General features: G+C 32.9%; 2 protein-coding genes across 4 annotated transcripts; both read right to left on the bottom strand.

Moving 5' to 3' along the window:
* Window positions 1-6,690: 6,690 nt before the first annotated feature.
* On the bottom strand, window positions 6,691-8,690 carry LOC108222862 (vacuolar protein 8). Its single transcript, XM_017396849.2, has one exon. It carries the CDS (start codon window positions 8,528-8,530, stop codon window positions 6,806-6,808), a length of 1,725 nt encoding a protein of 574 aa, XP_017252338.1. The 5' UTR covers window positions 8,531-8,690; the 3' UTR covers window positions 6,691-6,805.
* Window positions 8,691-11,777: 3,087 nt separating this feature from the next.
* On the bottom strand, window positions 11,778-17,831 carry LOC108204539 (protein TRANSPORT INHIBITOR RESPONSE 1). Of its 3 annotated transcripts, none has more exons than XM_064085929.1 (5): window positions 17,672-17,831; window positions 16,708-17,249; window positions 13,510-14,002; window positions 12,406-13,179; window positions 11,778-12,089 (listed from the first exon to the last, which is right to left on the bottom strand). In XM_064085929.1, exons 2-4 carry the CDS (start codon window positions 17,214-17,216, stop codon window positions 12,424-12,426), a joined length of 1,758 nt encoding a protein of 585 aa, XP_063941999.1. In that variant the 5' UTR covers window positions 17,217-17,249; window positions 17,672-17,831; the 3' UTR covers window positions 11,778-12,089; window positions 12,406-12,423. The 3 variants fall into 3 exon arrangements, with proteins under 3 accessions (XP_063941999.1, XP_017229521.1, XP_017229520.1); XM_017374032.2 differs by adding an exon at window positions 17,338-17,394 and having other exon boundaries at window positions 11,778-13,179; window positions 17,672-17,791; XM_017374031.2 differs by having other exon boundaries at window positions 11,778-13,179.
* Between the last annotated feature and the right edge of the window lie 945 nt (window positions 17,832-18,776).

Raw genomic sequence — 18,776 nt, 5'->3', positions numbered from 1 at the left:
TAGATAATCTCTTAAAACAAGTAAATTTAAAATATTTGAAATTATTTTGGACACAAAATTAACATCAACTAAAATGATAAAATTGCCACTGGGCTTGTAAAAATGCTAAAATTATATATAATTATTAGCGAAACCAGTAGTATTTGCGACATGTCCTGTGTAACAGTGAACTTGTGAGGTTAATTATTACAACTTGCCAGGGCAAAAAATTAGAAAACCATGTGAACATAATACTAATTTCACATAGAACAAGTGCAGGACGTTGTACACAAACTACTCTCTACTACTCCCTCACAAATGGCTGGAACACGGAGATCAAGAAAAGGGGTAAAAAATGAGTAAACGTGGATGAAAAGTGAGTATAGTGGTGGGACCCATTTATATTTAATAATAAATTTGAAATAGTGGGTGTAATAGTGTTTATATTATTATAGAATGGAGATAGTGGAAGAATGTAGTGGGTGTAGTAGTGTTTTATATTATAAAAAGTTACTATTTTGGGAATGTATAGAAATGATGGGACATCCCAAAAAAGAAACTGTATAGAATTGATTGGGACGGAGGGATTACATGAATACAAGCTGTACACTAATAATCATACTTCGCCAAATATAACATTATCCAAAAAGTATAATACTGTCTTTAAAAGCAAGGCTTTGACTTACACTCTTAAAGCTAAAGTCAACTAATGAAGTTCATCCTGGCCGTCTAGTAACATGTATTTAATCATGATTAGAGACTAATTATGTATAAATTACTAATAAAATATCAATATAATTATATAAGTAGCTAGTTGGATCGCTACTTCTTGATTAGGAGTTTAGGAGTATATAATGATTTATCACATATGAACACGTAGTTGTCGCTGTTTATTTAACGATTATAATACGTCAACCCAAAGCGACAAGAACCTCTGGCAATATAAAATTAAGTTATTGCCTCAAATAATTACTTTATATTAAAGATAATAATAGTTACAAAATGTTCTCCACGTCCAAAATGAGAGGTCACCAAGTTAGCGACCTTCAATAAAAATTGATGCAGCATTTTGTATTGGTTCATATAAAATATTTATATTTTCTCGCCGTGCCGTACTCTAACATTGTTTAAGAATTGGACATATTAGATTGATTAAAATGGACTATGGAGTCTGCAGGTTACACACATCAGATTGGTATTTGGTACATATCGGCCTGTGAGAACTAGAACACAGCCCAAAGCCCACTACTGGTGGGCTGTCATTGTCCTTGGTCCATCCGTAGACAGTTTTTTAGCAATTGAGATTTGAGCAAAAATGAGAAGAAAGAAGAAGAAGCGGCAGCTTCCATGGCCCAAGTGTTTCGTCCCTGTGCTAGAGCATGATCCGTGGCAAAATTTTTTGGTTAAGATCTTACTTGTTGTACTATATATTTATATTTAATTTTATATTATATAATACTCAAAAAACCATGTATGTCACGTAATACATGTTAATATTTTAACCACCGCAACAAATTAGAAATATTGTTTAGTCATATGAAAATTTATGGGTGGACTTGTATAAAATTATTTTAATTTTAACAATATTGTAATATTTATGTATAAATTTTTTTATAATATATATATGAGAACTGGGGAGCCAGTTAGTGAATGGGGACGTGAGCGGGCGAGTAATTTCAAGGTCATAATGTTTTTTAATTTCCCCTATTGAATAAAGTAATGTTGGGTTAAGGTCGATCGGATCGGGTGGATACATGCCTAATATCAGTCGTTATTATTATATTATATAATTTAATTAATTTATACGTATATTCATTTAATTTGCATAATTGTCTTTATAGCCAAATTTCTGATAATTTGTATGCACTTAACTTATTTATGAAATAATAAAAATTATTAAATTCAATCGAGTATGCCGTAAAAGTGTATATCTTGTAAAAATTCACTTATGTCAATAAATTTTATGGATTTAATAAAAAATTTGTCTTAGTAAATTATAAAATCACTGTGAGGTTTATGAAAATTGGTCATTCTAGATGCTAACTTGTATTTATCCTATATTATAATACCTAAGTCTACCCAGGTATGCAGTTAACCAATCACATTATAATTATATATTTATAATTATAAAAACAATGGTTATATTAGCTAAGTGTGAATTTAATTTTCTAAAATAGTAAATATCTAATTTTATATATCATATAATACTCGAAAGACATTTTGGATAAAATTTAATAGAAGAAAAGTTGGATGATGAATAATATTAGTGCTAAAATAATTTATTTTTTTTCTGATTGGTTAACTGCATAAGGTGGTTGAAAGAAAGTTGAAGAATTAATATGATTGGTCTAAAATTTAAGAATGGCCTCTGATTAGTCCTAAAATAGTTCTTCTTTTTTGATTGGTTAACTGCATTTAAGGATGGACTCTGATTTGTTTTAAAATTATCTAAAGTTAACGGATAAATATCATTGGCCTAAAATAAGGAATGATATATTGGCACTAAATTAATTCCTCTTTTTTTATTGGTTAACATCCTAAAATAATTTATTTTTTCATAAATTGAATTGAATTAAATTAAATTACTTAAAGTAAATCTCAAATTTTATTATTATCTAATTAGATTATTTTTAATTAAATAATGAAAAGGAGTCTAATTAGTTGAGTTATAATCAGATAATGAAAGGAGTTGATTAATTATATTGTATAATAAATAATATTAGTGCTAAAATAATTCTTTTTTTCTGATTGGTTAACTGCATAAGGTGGTTGAAAGAAAGTGAAGAATGAATATGATTGGTGTAAAATTTAGGAATGACCTCTGATTGGTCCTAAAATAATTCCTCTTTTCTGATTGGTTAACTGCATACCTGGGTAGACTCAGGTATTATAATATAGGATAGGATATGATATATTGAAAATATATAAAAAAATTATCCATTATATTTTTTTAATAAAGTTTAGCAAACGTCATGAAAAATATACTCAATTATATTATTTAAAATGATCAATTGAAATAAAAGAAAAAGAAACATGAGATTCTACTCAAGTAATTTTCCATTATATGTATTATGGGTGTTCTTAAATTATAAAGATTGGATATATTAAAATTAAAACATAATTATTTTATTAATAATTTCACAAAAGATATTTGATATGTATCTCACTCTCCCTAATCCCTATTCTCTTATAATAATACTTAATATTGATAATGATTTGCTGAATTTTTACGATGTTAGTATTTTATTGGAATGGTTCCGACTTCGTCTCATGGTATAGTATACATACAAGGTGGGGAACGAAGATTAAGAGAAAATTATAATTGAACAAAGATATGTAACAAAAGTGAATAAAGTGTTGGAGCAACTAATATTTTAATGTATGGAATGAGTGTAGTGCAAGAAAATAAGGTATGTAGTTAAAATTTTATATTATAAAACTTTTTTACTTTGAAAATTTTATACAATTGAGTGATACGTGCCAAAATAAAAATTGAATGAAAATGAATGGAACAATGAGAATATATTTCAAAGTAGCATATTATTATATTTTTTCATATTATTATAAATTAAATATATTTATTTTAATGTTATAATGAATAGTGAAAATAAAATATAATATACTATTTGACAGATGATATGAAATCTTTATACAAAGTTCTAGACGTTGACTAAATATAACTAATGTTCTGAAATTGTTATTAATTCCAACGAAATTTCTCGTTAGAGTTTGATATTTTTTCATATATTTTTCTATAATTTTATTTACGAATTTATTTGTCCATTTTAAACTACAGATTTCAACTCGTTTGAGATCCTCTCAAATGTTAGTATCTAATAAAATTAGCTATAATGTTTTTGACTTAAAATTAGAAATAAGTCAGAAGCTGACTTAAAATCAAAAGTTAGTTTGAGTTTCTTTTTCACTGACTTGATTTTATAAAAAATTTTCTTGATAAAAATTATCCATTAAGTCATAACTTACCCACAAATCAATCTTATTTTTATTTTTATATTTTTAATAACTTTTAAATCAGTAATAAGTAAAAATTACTCAGACATTTTAAACGTTCAGCCACATAAATCGCATTAAGTCATAAGTGATAAACCTGAGTCAAACGGGTTCTATATTTGGCTCTGTATTATAGATTTGTGGGACTCTCTATGCAATACCGAGTTACAATTTATTCAAACAAGTTCTAAAATTGTCAGAACTGTTATCCGCAGTTGTTAAATCTGTGATGATAATTCGTACATGTATTGGCCTAATTTGTATTGTTGCAGGAGGAATATGCACCAGTAACCAATGTCTCTTTTGCAGTTTTACTGCATATTGATTATTGAATGTAAAAATTTGTAGACATTACTTCCAATATAACAACAGATTGTCCATATATATTGAGAGATCTTCCTTCAAAGCAATTCTGTCAGACAAAGAAGTACTTATAATCCGACTCATAGAAACAAATTGTGCAGACAGTCAGCTATATAAGACCATAAGATCTGGCCCTGAACTAGCTTCCAAACTTCCATGAACTATTATACAAACCGATACAGCTCGGATTGGTTTTAATTTGCGCATTACCAAGAAATTGCAATAAACATCACAGGAAAAGGACACGATAATTCGCTATGTGCAACTGTCAACCCAATGCGACAATTGATCTGGTACTGGCGAGTCTTTCTTTTTAAGATAAATTTTCGACATTTTCGTGGACTATCACCGTAACATCGAGAAAAATTACTTGCAGAAACAGACACACTTGACTGAAAATTTTGCCATTATGTAGATATTACATTAACCGTGACAAGCACGTTATTTTTTATTTTTTTTTTGAAAGGACAAGCACGTTATTTTTGACAAGCACGTTATTATAATTTATAAGCATGTCGAATAGAGAAAGTGCGTGTTAAAAAAAAATTACCCAAAAGAAATGTGATATTTGAAAATATTTTGTTTTCTTTTGCTTTTTACAGAGACTATCGAGAACAAACTTAAATAATTTTTGTGGTTGATGTTCGTAAGTATATCAGGTGAGTACAAAGACTTTTTAATTTGAATGCAGGTGTACATTTCTGCAATTTAAAGAATTAAATTAAATAATATAAAATTGACATTAATTTGTATTACATATTAATGTTAAACCAAAAAGAGATTTCTGAGTGCCGGCAGTCTTTGAGAATAGCTTTGAACTAAATTTCGCTAATATTGTTAATATAATTTTAAGAAGTTGTCCCAATCCCTAAAATTTTTATAAATTTTTCTCCGATTCTCACTCTATACTCAGATAAAATCTCTGACTCCCCGACCCGAATAGAACGGAGATCGAAACGGGGCAAATGGCCCTCCCTTTCTGCCTTATGCATTGTGAGATGAAACATGCCAACTAGGAGGATAAGTCATTATGAAATATCTACCAAATTATAGGGTTCAGGCTCCATTTGTGCATCACGATAACAAATAAATCTACAGAAGAGCACTGCATAGTAAAAGTAAGCAAAAGCTGATTTTAGACAACTAGCAATATCTTTGCTGCTAAACAAGATAACATGAATGTATATTAGGAATGACTGACCAACTGATTCCATAATGAAAAAACGTTAGGTGCATTCGGACACTTATATTAAACATCAAATTACATCTTATAAATTCTGCATCAACTACACGAGAAATAGATTTTACATCAGTTATACTAGAAACTGATTACGACTGGCTGTTTAAATATGTTATTTGCTCTAAGTGATTCGTTTAAACAATGTAATGTTTAGCCTACACGAAATGTTAGTGCAGCAGCTGGTGCATATATGATATCTCACTGGTATCCATTCATGTGGGCAATTAAATAACCATTAGGTGACATAGAAAAACAAGGAAAATTGAGAAAACCTTTTCTGCAAGCAATTTGAGTAAAATATTCTTTTCCTTATGGGCTCCCCTCCCTTTCCAGAAAGCTAAGTCACACAAGTCAAAATTAAAAGGCTTGTACTCTTGAACAATACTACTTTGATATGTATGTTAAAATATACACAATTGAATGTTGAATGGGTGAACAACTGAACATAATGTGCAAACCCAGGAGGTTCAGTTATATGCTGCAACTTACATCTCAACCAATTATATTAGCAGGGTTCGGATCCTTGTCAATCGACTGTTGTAACAAACTATAGGCTTTTATCCGCTTTTTTTTTAATAGCAGAAAACATTAATTCTTATCTTTTTGTGTGCATGCAGCGAGTCCCATCCGCGCTCATTAATCCAAGCTTTTTGAGAGAGACTTGGGCGTCCATGACCGCGGACGGATCAACACCCATTTCTTTTTTACAAAGTCTATATATACGATTCTTTCATTTTACACCTTTAAAAAAGGGCATCTGAACAAAGATAAGGTGACCCTGTTAATTAAGACACCTCATGACACACCATGGTGACAACTGACTCAATTATTCATCAGCAAAAGTTGTACTCTTAAGTTGGTACCATCAGAATTGAGACAACATAAGAAGAGTTAAAAGACAGGCAATTTGTAGGAGCAGCGTTATATGCCATATCTATCACTCTCCTTTCACAGGAAGATTTGTAACAGGTTTCTCTCATTTGGACTATTCATTGTACACAACAACAAAAGTTACAACAAACAATAAGTTGATGGTTACTCTACCACATGCCAGGCAACCATCCAACTATATCCCATGTGCATTACCTTCCAACCCATTTAACTATATATCAGTAGATATCATTTTCTCATAATCTTGATTAACAAAAGAGTTTTTGTAATAATGACATACTAAATACACAAGAGTGAAGGCTGAGAAAATTGATATTACATTCAAGAATGCCAGATTCCACTAAATATGCTGGTGAATTTATTTGAGGATAACCTCCTAACTATCTTCTTTGCATCTGATACTTCTGCTGCTGCAAGTTTTTCTATGTTTCTGAGGTGCCCGGAATTTACAATGCTTCTTCTTCCAGTGTTTGAGCTTACTAGGAATGTTAGAATCGTGAGCAACAACTTGCTGTCGCCTAAATTGGGCTCGTCTTGATCAAGTAACTGCACAATCAGACCAACGTTTTGTGGGTTTTGCACGAATCTCTTGCGATTCCTGGGCACTGATACCATGACAGAGAGTGTCTCCGCTGCCATTTCGCAGACCTCATAAGACTTTGCATCAAGAAACTTGACAAGCTCTGGCATAAACCCTGCATCACCCATGGCTTTTTGTGCCTCTTCTGAGGTTTTGCATAGCCAAAATGATGCCTTTAACGCCAATTCTTGTATAGAAACCTCCCCATAACGAAGAAAATAAAGCACATGATCCATAAATCCAGAATTCATCACAACGTTTAACGAACTTTCTGATTTTAAACATAATGTCTTTATTCCTCTAAAGGCCATTTCCCGTGCCTTGGATGAAACTGACAACTTAGGGTCCAAAACATGAACTAGAACAGAAATCCCGCCTTCATTAAGAATCAAATCCCGATTCATTTTATCTGTAGATGCCATAGTTTCAAGATAATCCATCGAACTCAGTAGTACAGTTTCATCTTTAGACTTCAGCAACCCAAGAAAAACAACAATCGCGCCTTCTTCAACCATAAACTTATTTATCTCTTCAACACCAGCAAGATTTTTCAGCACCCTACAAGCCAAACCAACCAATTCACCACAACAACCATCAACACTCTTAACAATCTTCATCAACACACTCACTCCACCATGAGCCGAAACCGACCACGAATTATCCGAATTCTCAGTAACCTTCATCAAACACCTTGCAGCACATTCTTTCCCAGCCCCACTCCCACTCTCCAAAACCCTAATCAAAGGTGCAATTATCCCTGCACCAGCTAAAACACCTCTATAAACATCAACTTGAGAAATCAAACACACCCCTTTTGCAGCCTCTTCCTGAATTTCAATCACTTCTGAATCAAGAAAATTCACCAAAATTGAGACAATCCCTTCAGTCTCCACACAAATCTTCACATACTTGTCATCTTCTTGAATCACATCATTAAGAGCTACTAAAGCTTGTTTCTTCATATGGGTATCTCCAATTTTAAGCCTTGATAATAAATCATTAACAAAGAACTTCATATCATCTCGAGAAGCCAAAGCTCCTGGCTTTTGCACAACAATAGCATTACTATGATTAAGAAGCCCAACTATATATATCTCAGATAAGCATTTGATATGATCATCTATTCGAGAGACAAGTATAGAAAGATCACTTTGCATTAGAAGCTTCCCACTAAACTTCAACTCAATGCATTTATTCCCAAATTCATTACATACACAAAGTGTGTCTATAATTGCCTGAATATACTCGCCGGAGAGTGAAGATGTGTTGCCGGAATCACGGTTTTCAATATCGATGAGGCCGGAGAGAAGGTCTTGCAGCTTGTTTCTTATCATCTGCCATTTAACGGTAAACACTTTGATAGAATAAGATAGTGAAATGATTGTTGATGAAAGCTCAATAGCTTGCCGGAGTCTTGATTTTCCGGCAGGTAGTGATGACAATTCCGGTGAACTTTGCTCACCCATTTGGCTGTTTAAGAATTAAAACCCATTTTCCGGTGAGTTGGGTTGGGAAATTTATGATGAATTTTGATGAGAAATATGATGATTTACGAGAGGAAACAAGGCAATGATTTTCTTATCATGAATGGAAGATTTGTCTTGTATTTACCTGTGTAATAAGTGTAACTGAATTTATGTATGAAACTACTGGAAGATAGGTTGTGTGATTTTACGAAACTGACCTTGCATGCTGACCATTAAAAGGGTGACAAAAGGGTATGAAAATAAAAGTATAACTTGTCTGAGAAAAATTTACAGAATAAATGCCAAAGTACAGACTGCAAATTCAACCTCTTGACTTGTTCAGTTGTTCTTAACTGTTTCCCACAGGGTAAAGTTGCATCAACTTTTGCTAAAATCAGGAAAAAAATAGAAGTTGAATTAGGTTATCCAAATTGTCCTTGCATTTGGGTTTATTAGTTTGGATTTTTTAAAATTTTCTTTGATCAAGTCGAATGTTTTGTTTGGGGAACACAATTTCGAATTGAAGACTGTAATTTAGAAATTTTTAATTAATTCTCGATCAATTTTTGAAAAATATTTCACTGATTTAGTGATTATATCCTATTTAATTAAAAATTCTCGATTTATCAAAAAAAATACAAAATTTTTTAAATAAATTTTGAACTGATAGGTTAACAGATAAGTTCCGATTCTTGACTCTTGCAACATCTGTGATCACATGTTATTTTAATTTTTTAAAACAATATTAGTTATCCTTATCCATGAACTGTGACTTTTTCATAACTAGTATGACCGACAAATGAAATTGAAGGACTAGAAAACAAAACTTTAAAAATGAAATAGAAAATTTAGTTATTAGTTACTCTAATACAGTTGAACTATAAAATTAAATAGAGATTTAGCTGTGTGCGCAGGCACAGCTAAGTATCGGATGGTCCTGTGACTGTGAGTCGTGTGTAGTAATGTTATCTTGAATGTGACCCATACCTTGTAGGCTAAACACACACAGGATGGACCATTCTCGTGACACAGACAATCATCCATTCTAGCTGAAGCAGCAGGGGGTTCACCACCTCGACTCCATAAAGTCCATATCCTTCACTCTTCTATGCAAATACAAAATAATACTCCCTCCGTTTCAATTTACATGTCCACTTTCAAAAAATCATATAGTTTAAGAAAAGTGAATTTTGAGAAAAAAGAGGTGCATTAAATCATTAATTGAACCTAATATGTGGTGTATGGTTGATCTTGGAAATATAAATTTGAAATATGTGAAGGAGAGTTGATTTTGGAAATATAAATTTACATTGAAAGATGAAGTGGACAAGTATTTTGAAACAAATTTTTTTTTCTAAAGTGGACATGTATTTTGAAACGGAAGGAATATGATTATATGCTGTACCTTTTTCGAGGTTTGCATGTCCTCGGCTTAATTCATTTATTATAAGCCAGACTGTCAGACTGCCTGCATAAAATTTGTAACAACAATTTGGTGAAAAAGATAGAAAATAAAAAGTGAAATAGTAAAACAGTTCAGTAAAAAAATAGAATATATTTGAATTGTTGTGCTTTCAAAAATACATGTTGTCATAAAAAACAAATAATTGTTATAATTTTTTAAATATTTGCATATTTGTTAATGAAATTAATGACAGCTTCCTAAGAGCATCTCCAACGGTGTTGGCTATAATCGTTGGCTAAATTGGACCTGTAAGACATTATGTAAAATTTGCTGAACCTGTAAGACATTTTGTTTCAATGGTACTGGCTATATTGGTTGGCTATAATTTAAAAATAGTATGTTATTAATATTTTAAATTGTTAAAATAGAATATATCAGTTCAATATGGTAATAAATGATGTACAATCTTTCTACAGATTTTCTTACAGACCTGTAGAGGTTCGACAAATTTAGCCATCCATAGGAAGTTGGCTAAATTTATAGACAACAGCTGAGCATGGTTGGAGTTGGGTTTTTGGAGCTGTTGGCTAAATTTTTTTATTTTAGGTATGCCACCTCACTTTTAAGCCAAGGGTTTTAGATGGTTGGAGATGCTCTAACTGCTGTAATATTTACTAAACCGTGTGATGGGCACATCATTTAGGCTAATAGCAGCACACCAAGCACCACGTAAAATATCCCCAGCCCTTGGCAGCAACTTCTTGACTTTGAAACCAGTTTTATAGTTGTATATTTAGTCAAATCTACCATGTTTGTCAATCAGTCTCCTCTTTTCTTATTTCTCTAGAATTTTACTAGTGCACGGCAAATTTCTTAGGGGTTGTGCTTGCAATAAGAGTAGATGCAGAGTACTGAATGTGATGCAAAAAAATGCCTACTCAAACATTCTAATTAAGTAATTAAAACATTTCTGAGTCAGTACTGAAAAACATTTCATGTTATTTTATAGATATGCAAATGATCAAGTAAAAACCTGCTTAAAAAGAAGCTAAAAAAATTAAAGAAAAAAAAAAATCCTTATATGACATGTCGCTTCTGAAAGACGTCATTCCACTCAATTTACTGCGAACCCACTACAGTCTTATCAATGCTTTCAACTGGTCTCGGGTCTCAGACATGCATAAGAACGCCACTAAGATCTTAGAGCAAGTTCAATAAATGTACTAAAATAAAAAGAGTTATTACTATAATTTAACATTAAAAAGTTAATTTTGATATTAAACTAACAATATATCTTCGATGATAGTGATTTTTTATGCTAAACAAATGACATGTCTCTAATGATTTGTGTTATATCTTATTTCAAATTTAACATTCTCCAAGTATCTCACTCTTTCAATCACAAATATAATTTTTCAAGCTAACTTTGCACCAAGAACCCCACTATTTCACTTTTTGACGTGATAGCATTATATCTCCGTCTATTTATTTTTTGTATATTTAAACAAGCTATAAGATTGTACTAGACGTTGAACATCATTAATGATTTTTAGTTTTTTGCGAAAGCAAGATATTGTGCTATATAAATTATAGTTATATTATAGGACAAAAATAAATATCACCACTCCAAGTCTCCCATGATATATTGATATTCAATATATTGTTAAAATAGAACAGTGTTATAAATTGTTCATATTTGTATTCTGTTTAACTCTTGACCGCTCTTAAGCAGTCACAGTTTCCTTCAACATTTGCCACTAACAAAGATATATCACATAACATCCGCACCAAAGCTATAAGCTTGTATGTTAAAAAGAAAATTGCCCGGAGGCTGGAGCCAAATTTAATCAACAAATATAAAAGAGCTTCACTGAATAAGGATGTTCGCTAATCATTATTCATACACAAGCAAGCAAGCAGCGAATGTAAATGCTTGAACAACTATAGAGCATAAGCAACGACTCCACAAATTGTATCAGTGTAAACTTCTACACACTTTCATAAATATTCGAAGAAAGTACACATCAATAAGCTGTTACAATATAATGTATCAGTATTTTCTTACATGTAGCATATAGCAAAGCCAGCTTCTTTCACTTGGGAAAATCCAGAGTTCAACCATTCAGCTAGCTTCTTTTTCTTCATTATTATTTCCTGAAAATAAATCACAAACAATGTCCAAGATATGATAGGACAGCTAAGAGTTCAACAGAGTGCTGATATAGCAACTTGACCATGGTGTTACATCTAGGGTTTCTAGAGAAAGTAGGTCGCAGAAATTGTCATAAAAAGACAAACATGCCGAAGTAAAGCCATCAGGTTCCCTTGTCTAGACAATCAAATACCATATTAGCTCATGAACTTATTTACAAGCCATGAGAAGTTGATAACTCTCCACTGCCCTTCTAATATGTTATTGCTAGATTTGTAGATACCCGAGAGACCAAGTATGTGTTACAGAAAGACTCACCCAAAATTCATTTTAGGTTCAGAGGGTGAGAACAAAAGGAGGTGCATCTCTTCGAGGCCCTACCACTGATCGATAGACATAAACTTTATCAGCTTCGCTGTCATCACTTTCTTCATCCTTAATAACTTCAACATTCAACCTCGGCATGTTCTTTGCAAGTTGTCTGCAACCATTCATTGTCAAGTTACACGCTGACATCCAGAGAGACCGCATTGATTCGTACTTATCTAACCCGGAAAGCAAAGCTTCATTTCCGAATGGGCAATCTCTAATCTCTAGCTTCCTTAGCTTTGGGCAACCCTCCATCACAGATTGCATTCCCCTGTCACTGCTCCCAGCAAACGCCACGGAAAGGGTTTCTAGGTTTTTAGCATACTTCCCAATATACTCAAAGGTTTTGTCAGTTAGTAGGCCTGAAACGGCAAGCCTCTGGAGTTTAGTACAGGTCTTGACCACCGCACCAAATGCCTCATCCATCGGATCATTGGTCAGGTAATCTGCCTGGCCTGGATTCATTATGCAAAGACGGAAATGAGTAAAATCAGGACAATTCTTGACTATAGTTGCAACTGCAGCATTAGTCATCTGCCTGCAGAAATATAGGACATAGTGAAGTTTGCGACATCCAGAAGATACAGCCACAAACCCCGACTCGGTCACCCCATGGACCATATCCTGATCAAATGGATCTGCAGGAAAAACTCGCAATTCCTCGAGTAAGGGACAGCTAGACCCAACAGCTTCTAGCCCCTTATCTTCCACTGTGTCGAGAACCTGTACAGAAGTATTCTAGTCAGACTTCAATGTATTACGTGGAGCTATAATCAATTATCGAGGTATTTTCCATTTCATCGACTATTTAACTATTTTATCTCAAATGTAACAGATCATCAAATCTCACAAACTATCTTTAAGAACATATTGGACAAGTACACTTTGGATTATATGATCCAAAGCTTGTTTTCTTGTTACAACATAGCATATTACTGCACCATCAATACCATTGGTCTTTTTTGTCTATATCTAATGTTAACCAAACCAAAAAAGTAAACATATTGAAGAGACATTGTGGCAAGGGAAAGTAAAACTGCAGAAGTTTCTTACCCAAAGACGCCGTAGATTCGAGCAATTAGGTAGAAGCTTGGAAAGTTCATCACTTTGCAGAGTTGCATAGCTCAAATTCAGATATGTAAGATTGGCACAGGCAGGGTATATGACTGGTAAATAGACCGAAGAAGCTTCCCACAAACCTGAGAGTGTATGTAAATTTTTGCAGCTACCGAATGCAGTTTCAAGTTCTGCAAACTGACGGGGAACAAGCTCTTGTTGAAATGAACCAGTACCAACCTCCATCAGCTGGGGTGCCCTTAGCAGTAACTTTTGTATTTGTTCCAAGGAAATATGTTTATTAACCTTTAAAACCCTTAATGCTTTGCACCTGCTAACTAACCTTTCAAGAGCATCAAATGTGACATCACTGTTCAAGCTGGCAAAATTCAGCACTTCTAGAGACACAAAGGTCTCAGGAAAGCAACTTAACCAACCCCCACCGAGATCATCTATGCCATTTTCTTGTATGTCGAGCTCAGTCAAGTTCCTGAAAAATTGAACCCTATAAGTTCCAATTTTTAAGTGGCTACACAAGACAAACCTTGAAAGAGTAAAGAACACCGGTCAATGTAAATATAATGAGCAAATATATAGCACAACGTCCTATCTGCCAAGTCAGTAATTGCTGATCTGTGAAGCTAACAGCAGAGATCCATATTTTTGACTGGAGATAAAGGAGACACAGATCTACAGCTTGAGGATTTTGAGTGGTTGCTCTAGTTATAATGGTCAAAATTACTTAACTTTGTACAGGAAACACAAGGAATCATCAAATGGGTGGTAGTTGTCTATCAGCGAGTATCTATAAAGTAAATTATTATTTAAATAAATATAAGTTGACACAAGTCACATATTAAGTAATCCATGTTAATTAGCTTATAAAGAAAATTATATATAGGTGGGAGAAGTAATAATAGGTAGATTCAGGAGCACAGTATTTTTAAATAAAGGGATATATCAAATCGGGACCGTAAACCCAAATACGATTATGGGCAGGGGTGGAAATTCGAGTAATGGGTCAGGTGGGTTATTTTACCCGGCCTTGTTTTTGGATCAACCCGACCCAAACCAAAAATGGTTGAAAATTTCAATCCAAACCCAATTTGTTCTCTACCATCCTGAAAATGACCCATTGTGACCTAAAATTTATTTAAAATAATTGTTTTTATTATATTTAATTATATTTATTATAATATATTTAAAAAAATATAATTAAATTGTGATTTATATGTGAATAATATATTTTAGATGCTTATAAAAATATCACAAGTATGTAATTGTGTAATGTAAATTTATATATCGTATATCGTACATAATACAATATATATAAAAATTTAGGGGGTTGGGTTCGGGTACTTTGGGTCAACTTGAACCGGGCTGGAGTTTTCCGGGTAAAAATTTACCATACCCAAACCTGACCAGAAATATAAAAATCCTGACCCTAATCATACTTTTTCGAGTCGGGCTCATGTTAGGTTTTGAATAATGTCGAATTTTGCCACCCCTAAGAGGGAAACCAAAATTTCAAGAAAGCATACAGATTTTTTTTCCTTTGCAAAATGTAACTAAAATTAATTTGAGGATAGCTCCAAAGTTAACTAGATTCTTTCAAGTCCAATATTCCAGCTTCTATAACACCCACAAAACAAATTGTTCGAGTATTCTGTCCGCATCTAGTCCTATTCATTTACATAAACTCAAAACACGCGAAGAGTCTATAATATATGAGCCATATGGCTAAGTGGGAAACAATATGCATGTAGCATGATTTAGAAGACCATGATGTTTCTAATGTTGCAAAAAGTCAGCTGACAAGTGAAAATAGTAAGGGCAATATATCATATTCCAGATGTTTGCAGAGTTAGAAAATGGAGATGTGCTACATATATGACCTAGGAGACTGGATACAGTATACGAGAATCCAGACGTACTTCTCAGTAGAGTGAATGTTGAGTTGCTTAAGCTATCTGATCTGCAAACACAGTTGATGCCAGACTGATAGATCCTAAGGCTTACTTTATCCACACTTTTCTCTTTCTTAACATGGAGGAAGCAGAATCTAACAGGGAACTTGTGCACGAGAAATTTCAATGTTCTCTTTTCGTTAAAAGACTTCACAGAATAATATTACTGTACCTTGTTTCAAGAGAAATATATCCTGGTATCAATAATTAGTAATAACCTTTGATCATTTATGTAGTTTATTTCTAGTTACTAGGAGTTGCATACTAGTTCTTATTCTGGTTAGGCCAGTCATATTTTTACTCAGAATCCAGTCTCCTTTCTTCTGATTAATGACAGGAGAATAATGGAGCTTAAGGCAAAGCAGATACCAAGGAGAATATATAATTGCACATCCCTCATTTCTATTAGTGATGTTTATCTTTTTTGTTTATTCCAATGAGATATGCACGTGTAATTTCAAATATTTAAGATGATATGGCATGAATTCTTAACAACTCAATCGTTGATACTTAACCTATAATGTTATATTCTTGAAATATATGTGATGAGGACATGAGCAGATGGAGTGTCAAAGACGGGTAGAGGAAGTGGCCATATGAGTAGTACCTCAAATTAACAAGATAATATAGGAAGATACTTTAGTAAGAACATGACATAAAGATTCAAGAACATGCCATCCATTAAATGCTCTAACAGGTCAAACATCACATCACATTTTTTTTTCTTTTATCATAAAGCAAAAATATTTCAATTATTGCTTAAGGAAGCCAAGAAGACAAAAATCAGTTCCCCAACCCGATAACCAACAAACCACCTCATTCATTTTTCAACCACACACCAATGGGCAACTTTATCAAGAACCAAACTTTAGCAACTCTTCCATCTAAATGCATGCACATGAACATTAGTGATTTCCCACGCTTTAAAAATTTTAAATAGTTCAATTTATCCAAAGCAGAACAGATTCGGTTTTAAAGTAAAGCACTGTAACAGTTATGAGCTATTCCAATTTTATCACATTCCACAAAAAGATATCCATGCCTAACAGTTCAGCTATATGAAACCTCATGTTCAGCAACAGAAGTAACCCAAGGTGAATCAATCTTAATTTGAACAATTACAGCAAAACCTTATGGATCAAGTCAACGAAACAGGATAGCATCCCTAAATCAAGATGCAATAACAGGACTTATTTCTATAAATATCAAAAATGGATATAAAACTTACTTGCAATGAGTAGCAATAGCTTTAAGACCATCTGTACTAAAACCATCACAGCTCAAGAGAGACAAGACTTTGAACCCTGGAAATGAATTTGCTAAAAATTCCAGACTTTCATCACTAACAACCATCCTTTTCAACCTCAACTCCTCCAGAAAAGGGTAAACTTGAGCAAACACAACGAGCCATGAATGAATATCAGCACCCCAATTCTGAGGCACCAAATTGAAATCTGAAAACCGCGGCTTCCCCTTCAAAGTAACACTCCTTATATTTGGAAATCTCCTGGCCACGATCTCCGGTGAGACCGAGTAGCAATTTCCAATAAAGATCTTACTCCTACTCCACCTATCAGCATTGTACCAATCTTTGCATACTAATGAAACTGAACTCCTATCCTTGTGAGATTTCACTAGAGAAAGAACTTTCTCAAGAACCTCATCAGGAAATGGAGCAAGGTGAGCTGAATCCACCGATTTCGACAAGTCTTTGGTCCTTTTTCTCACTGGATCCATCCTAACTCAACCCTCAATCACAAGCTCCAAAATCTAAATTCAACAATTAAAACAAATAAACCATCAAGATCAAATCTTTACCATCCAATAAATACAAAAACACACCAACAATTATACTCACATCATAATGAACCTGGCAAAAATTCTCTACATCAATCTTCTTGAATCAAAATGCTACCTTTGTGCACATTCACATGCATAGACACCACACACACAACACACAAATAAACACAAAAGCAAGATTTGAGATTTACACAAAAATCAAGACATGTGAAGCTCAAATAATGGACAATATACAATGATAAATATATCCAAATCAAGATTCAAGAAATGAATAAAGTGGCTATAAAAAAAAGATCTTGCAATAATTAAAACAAACAAAGTAATAGACTTTACATGACCCTTTAAGAAAATGAATCACAAAAACATATACACACACACAAATTGTAATGAACCTGAAAAAGATTGAAGCTTTAGCTGGTACAGTACAAGAGGACAGAGCAATCAATTAGCCAATTTGGGGATTTTGATAACAACTGAAATTATATTTATATAGGTGAATTATAGGAGTGGGTGCATTTAATTTTTAATTATTTATTTTGTCGCATTAATTTATTTTATTTTTGGGGAAAAGGGAGAATATTTATAATTATTAATGAGTAAATCCACCATAGGTGAAGAACAGGGTGACAGATTATAGAAGGGTAAATAGCTAACGTGCTCAGGGTGTGATATGCGCACCCCTTCTTATGTTATGCCACGTGTATTGTGGCCCGCGTGGATCGAAGAGCTTGAGCGTATTGCACATGCGGTGCATGTTAGTGAAGATGCGGATTTGGCAATAGCCAATTTCGTTGTTATGTTAACTTAAAAGAAATACCGGATGCTATAAATTTGTAATTCAAAATTGTATTTTACGAAAAAAGTAGTATAACATCACAGAATAGATAAATTATTAATCTCTTAAACTTTAACCTAAACAAGAGAAAAAGGTCTTTAATCTTAATACTTAAGAATACTACAATTATAAACTCGACAAGTATATAAGTATTTTGATGAGTATAAACATGTATCAACATCTTGTATTTAAAGATGTTAAATAAGTTAATTATTTAATAAGATACGAAAGTCTTATTATTAACTTGAGTTTATTCGCTCTTGTTTAACTTAAATATTTGTCCATGATATCAAAATTATTTTCCTGATCTAGTTCAAATATTTGTTCATGATATCGGAAATATCTCCCTCATAAAAATTTTAGTCATATAAAAACTGAAATTGATTTTAATATTCAAAATAAAATCAAAAATTATTGATAATTTTTCATAATGGGCATAATATGCTAGAACAAACTTGTGAAAGGGTAAAAATCAGTGATGCAGAGGAACAGTTAATTTCAGCTGGATCGATCGGGTGGTATTGTAAGTGTAGGTCCGTACAAAGTGTCACTGTACAAGTCTTTATAATAAACAGTCCTCGTGGGATCTGATTCCTCCGTGTTGAACAGTCATTGTTATATTTCTATATCCACCTCTACGTTGCCTATCTCTTTCATCGCCA

This window comes from Daucus carota, chromosome 1 (assembly GCF_001625215.2).
Source record: "Daucus carota subsp. sativus chromosome 1, DH1 v3.0, whole genome shotgun sequence".
Lineage (NCBI taxonomy): Eukaryota > Viridiplantae > Streptophyta > Magnoliopsida > Apiales > Apiaceae > Daucus > Daucus carota.
Note: the sequence above shows the minus strand (reverse complement) of the source record. Positions and strands in the feature narration are given on the sequence as shown.

Coding starts and splice junctions, on each gene's coding strand:
- LOC108222862 (XM_017396849.2), bottom strand. CDS start 8,530: ATGGGTGAGCAAAGTTCACCGGAATTGTCATCACTACCTGCCGGAAAA.
- LOC108204539 (XM_017374031.2), bottom strand. CDS start 17,216: ATGGATCCAGTGAGAAAAAGGACCAAAGACTTGTCGAAATCGGTGGAT. Junction 14,003..16,707: donor GCTATTGCTACTCATTGCAA/GTAAGTTTTATA, acceptor TCAATTTTTCAG/GAACTTGACTGAGCTCGACA. Junction 13,180..13,509: donor CGAATCTACGGCGTCTTTGG/GTAAGAAACTTC, acceptor ACTTCTGTACAG/GTTCTCGACACAGTGGAAGA.